Source organism: Tupaia chinensis, unplaced genomic scaffold (genome assembly GCF_000334495.1).
Source record: "Tupaia chinensis unplaced genomic scaffold, TupChi_1.0 Scaffold000369_1, whole genome shotgun sequence".
NCBI classification, from domain to species: Eukaryota; Metazoa; Chordata; class Mammalia; order Scandentia; family Tupaiidae; genus Tupaia; species Tupaia belangeri.
This window is the reverse complement of record NW_006159866.1, coordinates 2,158,361-2,177,151: the sequence shown is the minus strand read 5'-3', so window position 1 is coordinate 2,177,151 and position 18,791 is coordinate 2,158,361. Positions and strand designations below refer to the sequence as shown.

The 18,791-nt window shown below is 56.4% G+C and overlaps 1 protein-coding gene across 1 annotated transcript in view; it reads right to left on the bottom strand.

The window, feature by feature from the left end:
- LOXL1 (lysyl oxidase like 1) overlaps positions 1-234 on the bottom strand; it is a 20,621-nt gene extending 20,387 nt beyond the window's left edge. The window contains exon 1 of the mRNA XM_027773778.1: positions 24-234. Coding sequence (XP_027629579.1) covers positions 24-234 — 211 coding nt within the window. The remainder of the gene's footprint in view (positions 1-23) is intronic.
- Between the last annotated feature and the right edge of the window lie 18,557 nt (positions 235-18,791).

Here is an 18,791-nt window from a genome sequence, read left to right as displayed (position 1 = left end):
GGCCAGCAGCACCCGGGCGCTACCCTCGGAGCGCAGAGGCCCAGCTGGCACATACTCCGAGCCGGAGTTGAGCAGGCTGTACACCTGCCCGTTGTTCTCCCACTGGATCAGCTGCCTCCAGCGGCCTGGGTCCGAACCCTGCCCGGGCTGCGCCTGCTGCCCGCGCACCAGGACGCACAGGCAGGCGCCCCACACCAGGGCCCCCAGCCGCCAGCCGGCGCGGGCCAGAGCCATGGTGGCCCCTCTGCAGAGGCCTGGTGGGCAGGGAGGCTCTCCGGAGCGGCCTCCTGTGCGCGCTTCTCTTCCCACGGCCTCGACCACAGGACGGCTCCTTGCCTGCCCCTGCTCTAGCTCTGTCCATGCTGGCCGTGTCCCGAGCGGGACGGCTCCTCCGCTGACAGCATTTCGAGGCCAAGGGGGCAGGCCAGGGCAGGGCAGGGGCGGTGCCCAGGGCTGCACGAGGCGCTCGGCAGGGCACCGGGCGGGCAGGACCGCCTGCGGGCCTTACATGTCCAGCGGAGCTGGCTGCGCTGGCTGGCTGCAGGGCTGGCGCTTTCCCACTCTGAATGAATAAGCAACAGGCTGGGAGCAAGGGAGGTTGGGGGGCCTGGTCCTCCTGCTGGGCCTCCTCCGCGGGGCCCTACGGCCCGCCGGCTTTTAGCTATGTGGCCTGTCCCACAGCTGCAGCGCTCCCCCCTCTCCGAGTGCCAGAGCTCCCAGCCAAGCCGCAGACCTGCCTCCAAGGAAGCGCAGGCAGCAGGCAGTGGGAGGGGGCCTCTGGGACTCGCCTGGTAAGAGGGGCTCTGGCAAGCAGAACAGGGCTGGGGTGTCGGCGTCACCCTGCATCCACGCATGCCTGGTCTCCATTTCACTCATCCTCTTCTCCTTTGGTCGTCCCCTTTCTTGTCTGTTCCAGCCTCTCCCCGGGACACCTGGTTCCCATTTCTCTTGTCCTCCAAAGCCTGTGCTAAGAGACACCCTCCTTGTTGGCTGGCCTCTGCAGGGAGATCTGGGCAGCGTCTGCTTTCTAATTCTGGGTCCCAGATGCACCTCAGCTCTGGGGCACAAGTACGAGAACTGGAGCCTCACTGTCCCCCACTTGGCACGCATCCAGGCCTCACGGTGCGTCTGTAGCATGTAGCGTGTAGTATGGGCGTGTTCCAGCTGAATAGGACTTTGAAATCTGTGAGCAATCAGTGGTTCACATTGGGTGGTTTCTGTCCCCAACTCCTGCTCTGCATGGTACCGCCCCTGTGTAGGCCTGTGTCCTGTCCACAGGAGTGAAGCCCAGCGGCTGTATTTGACAGGGGGTGGGGTCCTTGCAAGGTTGCAAAACCTGGACGTGTGGATGACCAGTGAGGGCATTTCACACCCTGTCCTCTTGCTATGGTTTGAGGATGACCTTGGGTAAGTCCCTTCCCCTTTCTGATTCGGGTGCCACATCTGATCAATGGACAATGAGGCCACATGGTCCCTCAGAGCACTTTCGCAGACTCTGTTCCCTCTGGGGATGGCAGCAAGTTAGGGCACTTTGGCATCCAAGAAATCACACCTTTTTTTTTTAAGAGAAATTTTTGCTGTAGGGCACATGCACTCTCCAGAGAGAGACAGAAATCAAGAAATCACCCCCCCAGGGGGGTGACCACACAGCAATCCCTTCTCCTCCATTCTCCTCTCAGGATCTTGAGCACGCATGCACATGCGCCCAGCGTGAGTTTTCGGCCGCCTGTCCGGGACTCGAACTATAGTCGATTATGTGGGAGTCCAGTGACATAACCATTACTCCATCTGCTGGTCCCAAGAACTCAAACTTTCAATGCTGCCCCCAGGCCTTCTTGGGCTGCCTTCTCCAGCCTTGCTCCTGGAAGCCAGAGGATGGAAACTGCCCTCTTGTGGAGGCCAGCTAATGGGGGTGGTGGGATGGAGCAGTCATGGGGCCAGGGCCACGCAGGGAAGGTCCTGGCATGGTTCCTGGGACCTCCTGTGTACACTGGCTGCACACTGCCTGAGGTCGAGCTGACCAAGCTGCGGGGACTGGGGCATGAAGGTCCTGTTGGGAGTGGCACCTGCATCTCTCTCCTTCTCTCTCTCTCTCTCTCTGTGCTGGAAGAAATTAATACACTTTTTAAACAGAGAAGAAAGTGTCCTCCCATGCTTCTCAACAGGGTAGAAGGGCATGCCCTAACTTGGCCCTGCAGATCCCCCTCTTGTGGCACCTGGAGCCTTCCTTGGGGGAGGGGATCACAGAGGGGACATTTCAGAGACTGTAGCCCTGCCCCCATGCCTGCAGGCAGCATCTGTCCACCCCACCCTGTTCTTTGGGACTGCAGTTCAGGTGACTCTGCTCCAGCACCGTCCTGACCAGCAGCAGCTGCAGGGCACCAGGCTCCCCAGCCTGGGGTCGGGCTCAAGCTCCAGGTGGAGTTTCTGTGAGGAGTGACCCCTGACTGATGGCAGAGGCTGCTGGAAGCAAAGCCGGGGCCTGGAGAGTTAACCTCCTTCCCTCCACCTGCCCCCTGCAGTGTTGGCTTGCTGCTTGGCATCCCTGGGGTCCTGTAGGGCTCTCCCGCCAGCCAGATGGGCAGCAGAGCCAGGAGAAGGAGGCGAAGTGGAAATAGGCCTCAGGGTACCCCCAGGGAGGGAGGACAGGATGGCTGAGAGGTCGGCCTTAAGTGGAGCAGGCAGGACCCCCGTCTTCCAGTCTTCCAGCCCCTCGGTGGGGAAGGGCCTGCCTGGAACTCGGGTGTGGGAAGATGGGGGCACAGGCCATCCCACTCAGCTGGTCTCTGCCTTCTTGTAGCCCGCACTTGGCGTGAAACCCTACCCGGTGCTGGCTCCCACGCCGCTTTCATTTTTCTTAATAAGGTCGAATCGGAGTGAGTCAGAGGAGCCCAGTTTCCTGTTAGGCTCTGTGTGAATAAACTCCGTTCTGAGCAGAGCGGGGCCTCTGCACTGGTTCCCCAGCCAGGACCCAGGCCCTGCCAGCCATCTCCCCCACCCCCCGAGGCTGAGACCAGGCTCCATGACGCCCCTGAGCCAGGGATCCAGGCCTGGTCCTGGCCTGCCGGCTGCTCCCGAGGGTGCTCAGAGCTTCGGAGTCTTGTCTGGGACCAGTGGGGTGGGGTGGGACCCCTCTCCTGCTGCAGGTCTGAGAGGTTGGAGGGAGAGGATTAGGAAGAGAACCCCTGGGCGCCAGGCAGGTGGCCACTGTTTTCTTTCCCACATGATAGAAGGGAGGGGCTGACCTCCCCAGGGTGACCCTGCCCCAGCATTTCTGTCCCTGTCCTGTTTTTATCTGTCAGCTCCCTTCCTTGCCCAGGGGGAACCTCGAGCCAGCCAGGGCCAGCAATGGCACATCCCTCTGGGTCTGTCCTTCCCCCTCTGCTCGACCTCCCTGCCAGGTCCAGTCTCCCTCATGGCTGGGAAGCCCCTGGGGGCTGCCTGCTTCCACCCTCCATGGGAGGCCATGGCCTCGCTTCAGTGGCTGGAGATGTCCTGGCGTCCTGGGGTTGAAACCTGCAGAAGGGCCTAGCGGGAGGCTTTGGAGGGCACAGAGCTTGGGTGAAATGAGGGCCTGAACTCACCAGGCCAGAGCCAGCAGCTCCTCTCTGCTTCCTGACTCCCCGCTAGGGTGGCAGCCACATTTTAAAGACCCAAGCACGTGCCCCAGGCTTGTTGCCAGGGCCTGGCCTCAGGAACCAGTCTCAAGAGCCCCGAGGACTGGTGCCAGAGGGCTGAGAGCCCTTGTTGAGAGGGTGGGGCTTTGTGAAGCACCTACTGTGTGCCCATGGTACTGCTGGAGCCCCACGGACCCTGTGGTAGAACCCAGGCTCTGAGGCCCCGTGGAGAGCCAGGAGAGAGCAGGCTGTCTGGCAGAGGGGCCATGGAGCAGAGATGGCCCCAGCCCAGGGCCGAGGAGCTGCGGGTGTCTCACTGCCCTGTAGGGGAGAGGGGGAGGCTGCTGAGGGCCAGCTGCCAGGCTTCTCTGGGGTGGGTAAGGGTGAGGGCAGGCCCTGGAATCCCTGCCCGAGCTGGTCTCTGTTTCTCCCATGGCCCCAGCTGCCAAGTATAAGCCTGGCACCTGGGTGGGCGCTCAGCAAAGCCCTGACCAGGGCTACGGGGTGGGCTCAGAAGCCTTGGTGGGTGTTCCCAGGGCCTCTGTAGGCCCAGCTGCTGCCTCTGGGAGAAGGCTGGAGGGAGTGCAGCCTGAGGAGGCCGGCGAGCTGGCACGGAGAGTGCTGACTCGGCAGAGGACCACCGATGACCACCGCCAGCTGGGCCCTGCGCCCGCCCCTCCCCTGCAGCCACATCTGGCATAGTGAGGGGGTGGAGGCGGGGGGCTTAGGTCCCCAGAGCCAAGGCAGTGGAGGGGCCGGGGGAGAAGGGGGAAGGGGCCCTTTGGTTTGGAAGTGTCTCTCCTGGGCTGGAACTCTGAGAAGGCCGGAAGTGGGGGTGGGGTCGGAGCCTTTGGGAGGCACAGATGGGAAAGGGAGGAACCCACCCTGCTCCAGGACAGAGGGGATTCTGTGACTCTGGCCACTTCCCACTCTGCTGTCCCTCCTAGCCCTCTGCCCCATCCCCCACGGCTCTCTGGGGAACTGGAAATACCAGAGCTGACTGGACTGGTGGGCATCGGGCATCGGGCCAGGCCCCATGGAGGCAGGAGGCCCCTCCCCCTGCCCTGACTTCATGGCCTCCGAGAATCTGGTGCAGGCTGTCCCCGGCGCCTGCTGGATGGTGACCTTCCCGTCCTCCACCTTCACCCCCTTCCCTGGCCCACCTAGAGCTAGTGGGGACAGACCGGTCAACACTGCAGGACCGGGCCTACGAAGGAGGGAGATCCCATCCCAGGCCTTCCTGGGGCAGGACCTCCTGGTAGGAGGGCCCGTATGCCAGAGCTGTGTGGATGGACTTCAGCCAGCATGGCGGGGGCAAGAAGCTGGCAGCGTCCCCTGCCTGAGGGAGACAGCTTGCAAGACCAAGCAGGGGCCAGGCCCTGGAGGACAGCCTGACGACGGGAAACTGAGGCAGGAGCCGCTGCTCTGACTAGGGACACGGGGCAAGGCCCCAGAAAGACCCCACACACACACCTCTCTGCCTGTGTGCCTCTCAGTGTCCCTCAGAGCTCCGGGTTCCCCAGCTCTTCGTGTTCAGACCCCCCTCCCGTCTCCTGCTCCGTGGTCTCTGTGTCTTGCAGCCTCCATCTGCCTCCATCTGTCTCTGCCCTTGTCCCTCTCTTGCTCCATCTGTTCCCACGGATGTTTTCCCCAGCGATTCCTTCCTGAGTCCTCTCATTCACTCATGCTCACACTCACTCACACTCACTCACTCAGACAGCACGTTCCTGGGTGCCTGAGGCGTGCAAGCCCTGAGCTAGGAGCAGGAGGGGGTTACACAGACCAGCCAGGCCTGCCAAGTCCCCCGGGGCTCCCAGCCTAGCAAGGGTAGCAGTGACAGTCCCAGGGGAGGCCAAGGCCTTGCTCTGACTCTCTGACCCTTAAGAGGCATTTCTGTTTCCCTCAGCCTCCTGGTCTGTCTGTCCGTCCATCCATCTCTGTCCACCTGTGACTGTTCTTGCTTCTCCTCAAGGTGGCTTTTCTCCTGATCTCTGCAGAGCAATGTGGCCTGCTCCTCTCCCCCTGGGGGCAGGGGGGAGCTGGAGAAGGGTGGATGGGGACAGCCCATGATGTGATGGCTAAGGCAGCTGGATCCCACATGGGCTGTGTAGTTTGAGTCCTAGACCCAGCAGCTTGAGAGACACACTAGGTGGGTGGGTGCGTGTGCCCCAAAGAGGAGAATGGAGATGAAGGGACTGTTGCATGGCCATCCCCCGGGGGTGATTTCTCACCACCCCAGCCCCTCTGTCTGTCTATGGCAAGTGCACAAATCCTAGCAAATTAAAAAAAAAAAAAGAGAGAGGGAAAGGACAGGTGGTCTAGGGCAAGGGCGAGGTGGGTGATGGAAGGAGCAGGGTTCTTGGGGCCACCGGACAGCTGGCCTACCCATGGGCTGGGGACAGGGCTGCAGTCTCCAGGCCCTAGTTCTGCCCCAGGACCCTGCTCCAGAGCACTGGTCACTGAGTCTGACCCTGAGATGCTGCTCGGAGAGGGACCCTTTGAAGGCAGCTCTTGGGCCACAGGAGATGACGGCCGTTCGTTTCCTGGCCCGTGGTGCAGAGCAGCATCTGCTGTGTGCGTCATGACTGGACTGAGTCAGGCCAAACCGTGGTGTCTCCAGAACTCCTGGATGTCCTCCTGGAGAAGACTTTTGTCCAACTGCAGTCTGGAAAAGGCCCCAGGCTGACCACAGGGCAGTGGAGACAAGATAGCAATCTCTCCCTTACATTTTTACACAGACCTTCTAGTTCAGATCCTAACATAAGTCAACGAAAGGAAATTAAGAATATAGAATTTAAAAGAACACAACTCATTCCATAACCTGGAGACAAAGCACATTTCCAGGCTCTTCCTCTACCATTAAAAACACTACTTGTGGGGACCAGCAGTTAGCGTAATGGCTACGCCGCTGGACTCCCACATGGTCGACCATGGTGTGAGCCTTGGACCTGGTGGCTTGCTTTCTCACATTCTCTCTCCCCGTTTCTCTCTGGTGAGTGTGTGTGTTCTATAGCAAATTTTAAATAAATAAATAAAATGAAATGAAATCTTTAAAAAAAAAAGCAAACACCACTTGGGGTCATAGGGCAGGTGTCAGTTTATAACCTGCGCCGTTTGTCTCGTCACGGCTGACGAGCCCACCCGGTGCCAGGATGACCCACGTTCAGTGGTGACGCTGGTGGCAGGAGCTGCTGCCTACCCAGATGAAGCAGAGGTTGGGCCTCCATTCTCCCCAGGTGCCCTCTGCTGAGGGCAGGCGGGGCTCCGGCCTGGGCCACGCCCTCCCGGTCAGGACTGTATTTCCGCGGGATCACACCTGGATCCTGAGCCCGCAGTCTGAGCTGCAGTATAGCTCAGAGGTGGGGTGTCTGGACCAGGTGAGATGGAGGGGAGGTGCGATGGGCACCTCGATACCCAACCATCCGAGAGGTTGGGTTCTGCATCATGCTCTTTCCTGCTGCAGCAGAAAGATCTGGCTCTCTAGGACCATGGGATGATGGGACCAGGAGGCCTCCGGAGCAAGTGGTGGACCCAGAACCTCTAGGGCCTCGAGTTGGACAGCAGAGACTCCTTGTAGTTCCTCAGGAGGAGAAGCACCTGGCAACTCCAAGTTTTAAATGGCATTTTAAAAATTGGGGATATAATATACAGAGAGAAAGAGAGACACAGAGAGACGTGGAGCAGGCCACGCGGTAATCACAGGGATGAGTTCTGGGGGCACGCATGCATATGTGCCCGACGTGTTTTTCAAACCACCAGGGCTGGGATTCCAACTGAGATCAATATATGGGCTCTAGTTTCCTTAACCACTACACCACCGGGATGATCTAACATTTTTTTCTTTCCTTTTAAACTTATTTCTTTCACAAGAGACAGGCACCCCCAACAGGTCCTTGTGCCACAATCTGCCTTGACACCCAGCTGGTCTGATTCTGGGGCACACACGTAAATCCAGCGTGCTCAGGGCCCAAACCTAGGACCTCTCCCGTGTGGACCCAGCTATGTCACCGCCGTGCCACCACCCAGTAGAATTCTTACATTTTCTCGATGTACCGAAGTGCTTCAAATTAAGCTGTCAAATGGTTCATCTTTCTTTTATGGTCTCAGGGTTTATGGCTGTATCTTTTGCCTTCACTAACAATTTATAAATTTTCAATGACATTTTCCTCTATTATTTTATGATTTCATTTCACTCTTTTATATTGAAGTCTTTATTTTATCTTCATGTGTGATGAGAGGAAAGAATATAACTTCAAAGAGAATTAAGCAACTCTCTCACCGTGAATCATAAATGAATTGATCATTTCCCAGTGATCTGAAAGGCCATTTTATCATCTACCGAATATCATTTGACTGGGCTTGCTGTTCTGTTCTACTGGTCTGTCGAGCCATTCTTACACTGGTATTGATTGCCCTATTTTAATAATTGTGACTTCAAAAAAAAAATTTGCGGGAACCAGCAGTTAGCGTAATAGCTATGTCGCTGGACTCCCACGTAGTCGACCGCGGTTCACGTCCCGGACCCGGTGGCTTAAAACTCACGCCGGGCGCGTGTGCGTGCGTGCCCAAGATCCCGAGAGGAGAATGGAGGAGAAGGGATTGTGGCGTGACCATCCCCCCTGGGGGGTGATTTCTCGCTTTCTGTCTCTATGTCTCTCTCTGTCTGTCTGGCGAGCGCACGCGCCCTACAGTGAAAATCTCTCCAAAAAAAAAAAAAATTTGCCACTGGGTGTGCGCTCTCACCAGAGAGAGAGAGAGAGAGAGAGAGAGAGAATGAGAAAGCCCTCCCTGTAAGGAATGTCACACTGCAGCCCTTCTTCATTTCTCGCTACTTTGCGGGTTTCATCCCCTCTACGGGGCTAGACAGCGGCAGAGCCACAGGGTCTGGGGCTCAAACTGCACGGTTGGACATGTGGGATCCAGCCACCTTAGCCATCATGCCACCAGCTGGCCCAATTGCGACTTTTAATAAGGGTAAATAACTGAGAGTACCCATCCCTTTCACTTAATAAGAAAAAAAAAATCAGGAAAAAAAAACACAGTTCTTTGCTGTTGTAACTTACATATTCTTTAAGGTGAGCTCTAGACGTGTGTGTGTGTGTGTGTGGGTGTGTGTGTGTGCACAAAGTTAAAGGGTAAATAAACCTCAAGAATTAAACACTGGATTCAATTTATAGATTAGAGATAATCAACTTCTTGCAACGCTGAGTGTTCCCACCCAGCAACCTGACACATTTTTCTATTATGGAGGTCCTTTTTATTGTTCTTTGGTGAAGTTGTGTTGTATAGGTGAATATTTGTGTCTAGAGCTTACTTTCATGAGACTTGGCAAGGACAACCGTGGGGGAAGCTTCAGAAATGGCCCCAGTGGCTCCTCCCCGTGGCTGTCCCTCCCTTCTCTTGTCTGCTCTCCTGGCAGGTACCTCGATTCTGACGAGCAGAGGATAGTGGGTCGTCCAGGTATCTGCGGGAGATCGGCCCCAGTTCCCCCTTGGGTACCACAGTCCGAAGATGCACAGGCCCCTCATGTGACACAGCGGCGAATGTGCAGAGAGCTCACCCCCATCCTCCCGTACCCATCACGTCGTCCCTAGGGCTCTGGCTGGTGGCACTGCAGTAATATACGACCATCAGTGACCAGACCCACATGGGAAGGTTCTGGGTTCATGTCCAGAGACCTCCCTGAGTACACTGGACTTGTGTGTGCCCATGATCCAAGGTTTGCTGAGGCTGGGGTGGGTCACAGCACAAAGACCCTGCTGAAGGGGCTGTTTCTCTGTCTCTGTCTGTCTCTCTTGCCCATGGAAGAAATAAACTTTCAAAGGTCATTTCTAGATTGCTTATAATATCTAATACAAATGTGGATAGTTGTCTCTTTTTAAATTATTTTTCATTTTATTTATTCATTTGCTTATTTTATTTTGACCAGAGAGAGAGAGAAAGTGAGAAAGCAAGCCACCAGGTCCAGGACTTGAACCATGGTTGGCCATGTGGGAATGTCCAGTGCCTTAACCACCTCACCACCTGCTGGTCCCCATAGTTGTTTCTTTTTTTTTTTTTTAAGAATTATTTATTTAATTAAATTTATTATTGTTATTTAATGTGAGTAGAGAGAGAGACAGAGAGAGTGAGGGAGAGTGAGAAAGCAAGCTACCAGGTATGGGACACAAACCGTGGGTGACCACGTGGGAGTCCAGCACCATAACCACCACTGTATCTGCTGGCCCCATTTAGTTGTCATACTATATTTAAATATATATTTTCAATTATTATTATTTTAAATTAATGTTTAAAATATATTTTCAACCTGTGGTTGTTTGAATCCAAGGTATGAAACTTGCGGGGACAGGGGGCTGACCGCATGAAAGTGATGAGTTATTACTTCTGAGCTTAGGTTGGAAGGGGCGGGATTTCTGTACTGCTGGAACTTTCTCGTCCCGGCCCTGTCCCTTGCCTGCTCTGAGAAAACCAGCTGCCATGTTGTGAGCTGCCTTATGGGAAGCCCATATGGCAAGGAATGAAGCCCTCAGCTGGCGAGGAGCAGATCCCACACCCATGGGAGTGAACTTGGAAGCAAATTCTTCCCCCTAGAGATTTCAGATGACACCACCGCCTTAGCTGCCACCTGGATTGGAGCCTCCAAGTCAGAAGACCCAACTAAGCCCACTGGGATTCCAGACCCACAGAAACTGTGAGATAGTACATGTTTTAAACCACCATGTTCCAGAATAATTCACACAACAGTAGATAGCTAATACAGCCTTTTGTTCTGTTCTGTTTTGTTTATATCATCTTTTCTAATAGGTTATTAGGAAATGGAAAAGCTATGAACTTTTCTGCACCCACTTTATTCCTGGCCACTTTACTAAACTCTCCAATTTTGATCACTGTATGTATCTTATTTTTTCTGTGAAGATCATTCCAAGCATATATGTCAAAAGAAAAACAGTTCGGTATCTCTTTTGACTATCCTCTGACAACATGGAACACTTCTATGACCGCATACGGGGGGTGGGTTCCCCTAGTAAGCAATCCATTCTGCTGTGACCCTGCCTGGGTGTCCTCTAACTCAGTTCACCTCCAACACTGTCTACCTGTAATGGTATCAGAACCCACAGGTTGAAGGCTCGATCCTCCAAGACTACCCTACCCTGCCCCAGGTGCAAATTCAGACCTCCAAAACTTCCGACTCACCAGCTCTAAGTGAGGATTCCCAAGCCCTCCTCCTCAGGTTCAGTTGGTTTTCTGGAGTGGGTCACAGAGTTCAGGGAGACACTTCCTAACATTTGCTGCTTTCTTATAATGGACATTAAAAATGGTACGGATGAAGGCTGGCACAGGTGGAGGTGTGGGAAGTGGTGCCCCCCCCCAGCCACACCCCTCCAGGAACCCTTCCTCCCAGCTGGAAGCCTTCCCTTCCCCCAAACCCAGGCCTTCTGGGTTTTTATGGAAACTCCACTGTGTGGGCACATTGATTAAATCCTTGGCCGTTGGTGATCAGCTCAACCTTACCTTCCCCTCTCCTTCCCAGGGGTGTGGAGGTAGAACTGAAAGTCCCAACCCTTTAATCCTGCCTGGGTCTTTCTGATGACCAACCTCTGTCCTGCAGCTACCCAGGGGCCATCAGCCATGAGTCAACTCAGCAGCAAACAAAAAAACCAGTTTAGGTCCAGCCTTGGGCCGGGTGATTGAGGTAACTGGACCCCACATGGCCAGGTACAAGGTTTGAATTCAGACCTGACTTGGAAAACAGGCTGGACATGTGTGTATGTGCCCAAAGTCCCAAGAGGAGAAATGGAGAAGGGATGGTGGAGTGACCAACCACCCTCCGGGGTGCTTTCTCACTTTCCCTCTGTCTCTCTGTCTCTATGGTGAGCACATGCACCCCATGGCAAGAAAAAAATGCCCAATTTAAATAAATTTAATGCAGTTCCAAGGAATTTAGTTGTTGCATGTCAGGAAACAGGAGGGAGACCTGATACGTATATATGTACATGTACATACACTATCATAGCAATCTTGTGTGAATAACTGTAATTTGTGATCACTGACAACTCTACATAGCCTAGTGGCTAGAGGAGCCAGCTCTCACTGGCCAGCCGTGATCCAAATCCATGCCCAGAGGCTTGCAGCATACACCTGGCACCTGAGAGTGGGCCTAGATGGAGAAATGGAGGAGAAGGGATTGCAGTACGACCGTGTCGGCTTGGGAGGTGCTTTCTCCCACTATCTCTCTGTCTCTGTCTGGTGAATGTGTATGTTCTCTGGCAATGAAAAAGAAAGAAAGAATTCTGTGGAAGAGCAGTTCCCAAAATGCGTTCCATTGAGTATCGGTCTCACCACACTTGTATGGAACAGTTTCATAGTCAAATAAGTTCGGAAAACTGCCGCTACTATCTCCAATTTAACTGCATGTGTAACACTTAAGGCTCCGAGAAAGCCTCAGTGTAGGGCTTTGTCTTCTTTGGCTTAATCCAGCATTTCCCGAGTCTGTTTCATGACAGTTTCCCCCAGCACAGATTCTCAGTAAGAGTTCGTGGTGCCCTTCCGAGCAGACACGCCGATGCTGTTGTAGCCATTCCCCAGCCCCCCCTTTACATACAAGACCTCCACTCTTAAACTGGACAAGATCAGCCTTGCCTGCTGCCCTGTGCCTGTATTCCTAAGTACTCGGGAGGCTGAGGTGGGAGGATCGAGGTTCAAGGCCAGCCTGACCAGCACAGTGAGACCTTGTCTCAAAACAAGGAAAAATCTGAAAGAAATGTTTTTAACTTGCCAAACTTCTACACGGTATTTCCAAGTGTTCGTTCCTTTTTATTCATTTGACTTCAATAAAAAGGAACCTTTAAAATGGGCAGGCTTGGGCTCTTGTCCGCTCAGGAACGCTGTCTCCCAGGAGGGTCTTCTTCGGGCCCGGCTGTCATTCCTCGTCTCTCTGCGTGCTGCGTCCCTGTGGGCTTGTCTACGCATTCTCAGAGAACGCCCTGTACCCGCTGTCCCCGTTTACGCATCCGGGCTGCCTGGCCGTTCCTCGAGGTGGACATAGCCGTGAGCAGACTCCAGGAAGGAGGCATGTGGGATTAGGGGGAACCAATGTGGGGAGAAGCAGCTGTGGCCCACCCTGCCAGTTTATCTGCCTGGCCAAGCAGCCCGGTGCCCTCCCACCTACCAGACCTCCCAACCAGCTCCTTCCGCTCTTCACGGGGCCACAGCCCGGAAGGGCTTCGGTGGCACACGATCTGCAAGCCCACATCCCCCCCACCTGCCCTCCCAACCTGGGAGCAGTAAGTCCGGCCAAGACCGCATCTGCTTACCATGCTGTGATTTGGCTTTCTCAGAAACTGAGGCCCTTGGGGCCGCCTCCAGTCTGCTCCTGCACATCTTAGGGAGGCCCAGCGTCCTGCCTCATGCCCGCCAGGGCTCGCCTTTCTTCCGCAGTCCTTTGATCTGCTCAGCTGGGAGAGGGGCAGGGCAAGGAGAGTTCTGCACCAGCATAGCAGGAAGTCCCATGGGACGAACCCTTCTGATCTGGAATTGCTGCCGGGACACAGAGCTGAGCATGCAAGACCCAGGACGCTACACCCTGAGCTCAGAGGTTGCCAGGGGCGATCACAGGGCTGGATGGCACCCTCGCCCCTGCCCCGTGTCTCCGGAGGGAGCAGGAGGGGTGCCTGCCAAGTAGGAGTGCGTGCTTGGGGCTACGTGGTCCCCTCCCCATGGGAGAAGGGGCTGCTCTTCTTCCCCGAGGCCACAGGGAGCTTCCTGTAAGGAGAGGCAGCCGTGTGTCCCCCACATGGGCATTGGCCTGGACTTCAGAGGACGAGGTCCGCACTCAGATGGCAGGTGGGGAGAGAGCACGGCAGGGAACTGGACTCGAGCTGACAGGCAGGGCCCTGCCACCGGGGCAATGCCGCCGTGCAAGTGACAGAAGCCCAACTCATGCATTCTGATGGCCGTGAGCTTAGTTGGGAGAACCTGGGAGCACCTCCCAGAATCTAAGCAAGTCTGACAGCTGCGCAGGTAGAGGGACAGTGGGGTGGCGGGCGACCGTGACATCTGGCCCCAGGGACCCGGGAGCCTCTCTAGGCTCTTGTTTTGCTGGCTGGTGCAGGCCAGCCCCCCCCCGCCCGCTCCCTGCACCCGGTGGTTGTGTCCACGATACAGGAACTAGGACCACCAGCAGCTTCTGAGTGTGGCAATAAGGAGCCTCTGCCAGGAGAAGTAAGTGGCCGTCGGTGGCCCGAGGCTAAAGACACCAGAGCGGGGACCTGCCTGCCAAGGGCAGTCGGTCTCACAGCCCTGGACAGTGAGCATGGCCCAGGTGCAGGGGAGCCCCTTAGAGGGACAGGAAGAGGCCACCTCAGGAGAAAGAGGGCCAGGCAGCCAGGACTAGGAATCCAGTCCCAGGAAGCTAACATCTGACACTGTGGCCTCCTGCAAAGATGAGCCTCCCAACCACTGGCCCTCCCCCCAGGGGTCATGCTGGCTGCCCTCCGGAGTAGCAGGGCCGCATTTGCTGTGCATGCACTACCTGCCAGGCCCTGTCTGTGCTCTGCACGAATGTGTGTTCCATCCTCATGCAGCAGAGTCACCCCTTATTGCAGAGAGGATGCAGAGGCTGGGGCGCTCGGGCACCCACACCTGAGGGAAGCCCGGGCGCTCTGCTGGCCTACCGGGCTCCCAGGTCCACGCGTTTCACCACCTCCAGGTGTTTCAGAGGAGGTGGGAAGTCTCCTGGCCCGGCAGTCTGCCCTGTCACTCTCAGGCAGCAGTCAGGTCTGGGATGGTCCCCTGTGCCCTTCCCTCTATGTGAGGGCTCCAGGGGGAGTCTGCTGTAAGCAGCTGCTGCAGCTGCGGACCTTCCAGTCCCCTGGACTGTGGGGACAGAACCAGCCGGTTCTCTTCTCCCTCCATCCACCCCTCCGCCTCTCCCTCTGGCTCCCTCTGCCCTTCCCCTAGCTGCCCTGGGCTCGCCCCCTGACGCCAGCTAGGCGGGATACAGGCTGCAGGCAGCACAGTGGTCAGCAGAGGGCGCCAAAGCCCCTCTGCACGGCCGGACTCCGGCCCTGGCCCCCGCCCAGGAGGAGATTGCTGAGCGTCTCCTGGGCTCCTACATCCCTCTGCCTCAGTTGTGGTCTGCCTGAGGAGTCCCACACCCACATGCCCTCCGTGCACCCGCTGTGCGTCTGTCTGTGTCTCTGAGTCTGCAGGGCCGTGCCCACCAGCCATGGAGTGTGTCCCTGGGGTGCGTCTGCACGCGATCTGGATTTGTGGGCGTGCCCGTGTGATGACTACCCAGGAATGCGTGTGTGTGAGCGTGTTCCTCAGTGCTCCTCGGTGTCACACCTGGCAGCCCTGCAGTGGAAGAGGAGGGCCAGGGTCGAGCTGTAGAGACGGACACTGCCCACAACAGGCCGCAGCTCCTGCAGACCTCCGTGAAAGCCCCCTCTGGGCAGGCATTGTGGGCTCCATTTCTGTCCGTGGTGGGACAGGCAAAGAAGGCATTTCCATGTTGGTAGGAGGGCAGTCACCCAGTCCTCCTTGTGTGCCAGGCCCCTCCTCGACTGTGCGATTTTCACCCCACTCCTGTGAGCCTGGCAATATTAGCCCCATTGTACAGAGGACAAGAAAGCCCAGAGAGGTTAAGTAACTTGACTGACGTCACCCAGCAAGGAAGCAGAGAAGCTGAGATTTGAATCCCAGACTCTCAGATTCCAAGCTCTATGCCAGCTTCATGCCTTCCAAACCTGCTCTCTCGAACTTGGGTCTTCCTCGCGCTGTGGTTTGTGCTCTGCCTCCTCGCTTCACGTGTGGACATGCGGTGTGAAGGGATTAAGAGGGTGAACACTTAATCCGATGATGGCGTAGAAAGGCAGGGCCTTTGGGAGGTGAGTTGGATTAGATAAAGTCGTTAGGGTGGGGCCCAGGACTGGATCCTGGCAGGTTTATAAGCAGAGTGAGGCGGACGCAGACACGGACAGGGACACGCACTCCTGTGGTCTTGTCATGCGATTCCCTGCACACCTGGGCTGGACAGGGACACGCACTCCTGTGGTCTTGTCTTGTCATGCGATTCCCTGCACACCTGGGCTCGGCACAGAGCCCCACCCACAAGAAGACCCTGGCCGCAAAGGCCCCCTGGCCTGGGACTCAGAGATCACGAGCTACGTAAACGTCCCGTCACGGCCGGCTCCGCGGACACCGAGTTTAGACCCCGAGCACGGGAACCCCTCTGGAAGGGGGCTCAGCGAGGTGTCCGGAGCAGCCACCCGCTCACGGCTGGCTTGGCAGAGCTGAGAAATTCCTGCCGAGGGACGGTTGGTGGCCGAGTCTTTGGCACCAACAAATAGGGGACTGTGTTTAGCTGTTCGCGGTGGGCTGTGAGCTGGTGGGTGTGGGGAGGCAGGGGCCCAGGTGTTGGCTCCCCAGCATCCCCTCAGAGTCGGGTCTCTGTGGCAGCTTTGCAGAGGATGGCGGTCACTGGGGCCTGTCTATGAATGGAAGGCCCAGCGTGTCACCAGGTGGGTGGACAGAGAGCCGGACTTGTAGAAAAGAACCCTGCAGGCCCGAGGGCTCCTCTGCACATGCATGACATTCTAGGCTCAGGGGTGCTGGGACCCTGTCCACCAGCAACTCGGCTTGGCTTTGACCCCGAGAACAGGAGCTCAGCCTGCTAATCCGTCCTCGATGGGGCGAGGGGGTAGGTTTGAGCCTTCGATGTACTTGGCCTCAGATCCCCTCCCTGTGGGCCAGGACATCCCTCTTTTTCCACAAGGGACATGAGGCATTGGCTCTGGGCAGTGCCAAGCAGGGTGCTCCCCAGAAGCCGGACAGGTGTAGACCCGCCCAGCCTGCCCCCTCCTCAGCAGCAGCCCCCTCCTCGTGCAGCCAGAGCACGAGGGCTGGCCCTCATCCTGTCTTCCCAATGCCATCATCCACCCCTCCAAACACCCCTCACAGACACAGCAGGGACAGGGTGCACTCGTATGACTTGGGTGGGGAGGTCTAGAAGAGGGCCCCGCCTCCCCAGCCAGGTCGGAAGCCTCGCCATGGCTCTCTCCAGCCCCTGCCCCACCTCTCCCACCACCTAGTGGCTTCTGTGGCCTCGTTCAAGGTGGGCTGTACATGAGACCACCAGTGACCTGACTGCTTCCTGGGCATTTCAGGTCGAGAACCCCAAAGCTGCTCTCTCCTCGGACAGTGAGCCGCTAGGTCCCACAGGTGAGGTGGAGTCCGGGGACCTGCCGAGGCCCCCACCGTGTGGCCAGGCCGGGTGTCCCAGTCCACTGTGGAGTTGCTGAGAGAGATACCCGACACTGGCTGGGTTATAAAGAAAACATGTTTATTTACAAAGCTCGTGATTCTGGTGACTGGGAAGTCCACAGACGCTGCAGACAGCTGAAGGCACCACCGTGAGCAGACCGGAGGGGCCTGTGTCATCCCTGTCCTGACAGACGCGGGCATGGACCGCCCTAATGACAGTACCACGCCGCAGGCCCCACCCTGGGGCCCATGGAGAAACCAAGTTTTCTCTGAATACCTTCATGACACGACCAACCCTCGGTGCATAAACCCTGGGGGACACCCTGCCTCTGCCCACCAGGACCAAATGAAAACCTGAACCTTCAGGGACAAACCATGGCCCAGATCTCTGCTCACTGCGCCTGGGTCTCTGACTGACATGTCTGTCATTTAAGCTCTCCGACATCCGGGGGAGGTCTCTTCCTTTTAGACCATACTCCCTCCATGGCAGGCCCAACGAGCCCTGGGACGGAGGACAGGGAAGGCCCACACCCCCCATTTGACTCTGCTCTGCCCTGAGGGAAGCTCCCAGCTGGGGCCTGGAACACACGCCCTAAACCCGCAAACGTGTTTGTGTGTCATCACACCCCAGAACCAGGTTTTGGGGTGGGCGTATGGGAGAGAAGAGTAAAGGCAGTGGTGGCTCTCTGAAGAAGAAAAACCCTGGTTCCCGCTTGTTGCAACTGCCCATTTCCATGGTGTAAATACTTTCACCGAGGGCAATTTTGAGCTAGCGACGTGATGTCACTGAACACAGAATAGGAAAAGATGTGCAAATTTGCTTTTTTTCTGAGCCAGGACAAGCTGACCTCAATAAACCCCGGGCACGGGGAAGAGCCTCCCCCGGGGGCCCTGACCACAAGGCTCTGCTGAATTCAGACGCACAGAGCCACAGGCAGGCTCCTGCATCTGCACATCCCTTTCACAGGGTGATTTAAGAAAGGAGAATTAAAAAAGCCCAAGGGAGGGGCTCACAGATGACATAGTGGTTAAGGCACTGAACTCCTGCATGGCAAGTTGTGGTTCGAGTCTCAGATCTGACCGCTTGAAAATCACACCAGGTGTGAGAATCAGTGTGCTTGCATGCTCAAAATCTCAGTAGGATAATGGGGGAAAAGGAATTGCGGCATGACCATCTCCCCAGAGGGGTGACTTCTCACTTTCTCTCTCACTGTCTCTGTCTCTCTGCTGTGCGCATGCACCCTATGGCAAAAAGCCTTAAAACAAAGGACTCAGGAGAGCAGATATGAGGACATTTCTTTCAGAAACAATCCAATCACTTAGCAATTTAATTGCCTAAATATTTTTTATCTAATTTAAAATAGCTCATCATGTCAGTAATTGGACAGCGCGTTATTGAATTACTGAGGGATTTTAATATCTACATTGAAGAAGCAATCAAGTATTCACGTCTCCCAGCAGCTGACTGACACCTAGGGAGCTAGGTCACAATGGCTGGGGGTGGGGGCACGGGAGACCTGTCCCAGGGGACTCGGCCTCTCCGGCAAGCTGCCCCATGCTCCAGCCTGGACACTGCAGGGGCAGGGGCCATCTCAGGGAGGTCTGTGGACAGGAGCCCAGATCCTCGTGTGGGCTGTGAGATGGGGACCATTCAGAACTTGGCTAGAAAGCAGAGCTGGCCTCGCCCTCCTGCCATGTGGAGCCCCGCCGCTGACCCTGTGTCTGGCTGCAGGGCACTGCCCGTGCAGCTGCTCCCTGGGCAGGCCCAGGCCAGGCCGTGGCTTTTTGTTTTTTCTTTTGGTGCAAGAAGAGCCAGAGAGAGGGAAAGTGAGGAAGCACCTTCCTGCAGGGAGAGTGGCCATGCTGTAGTCCCTTCCCCACCTCTCTCCCTTTCATGGCTTTGGGTACACA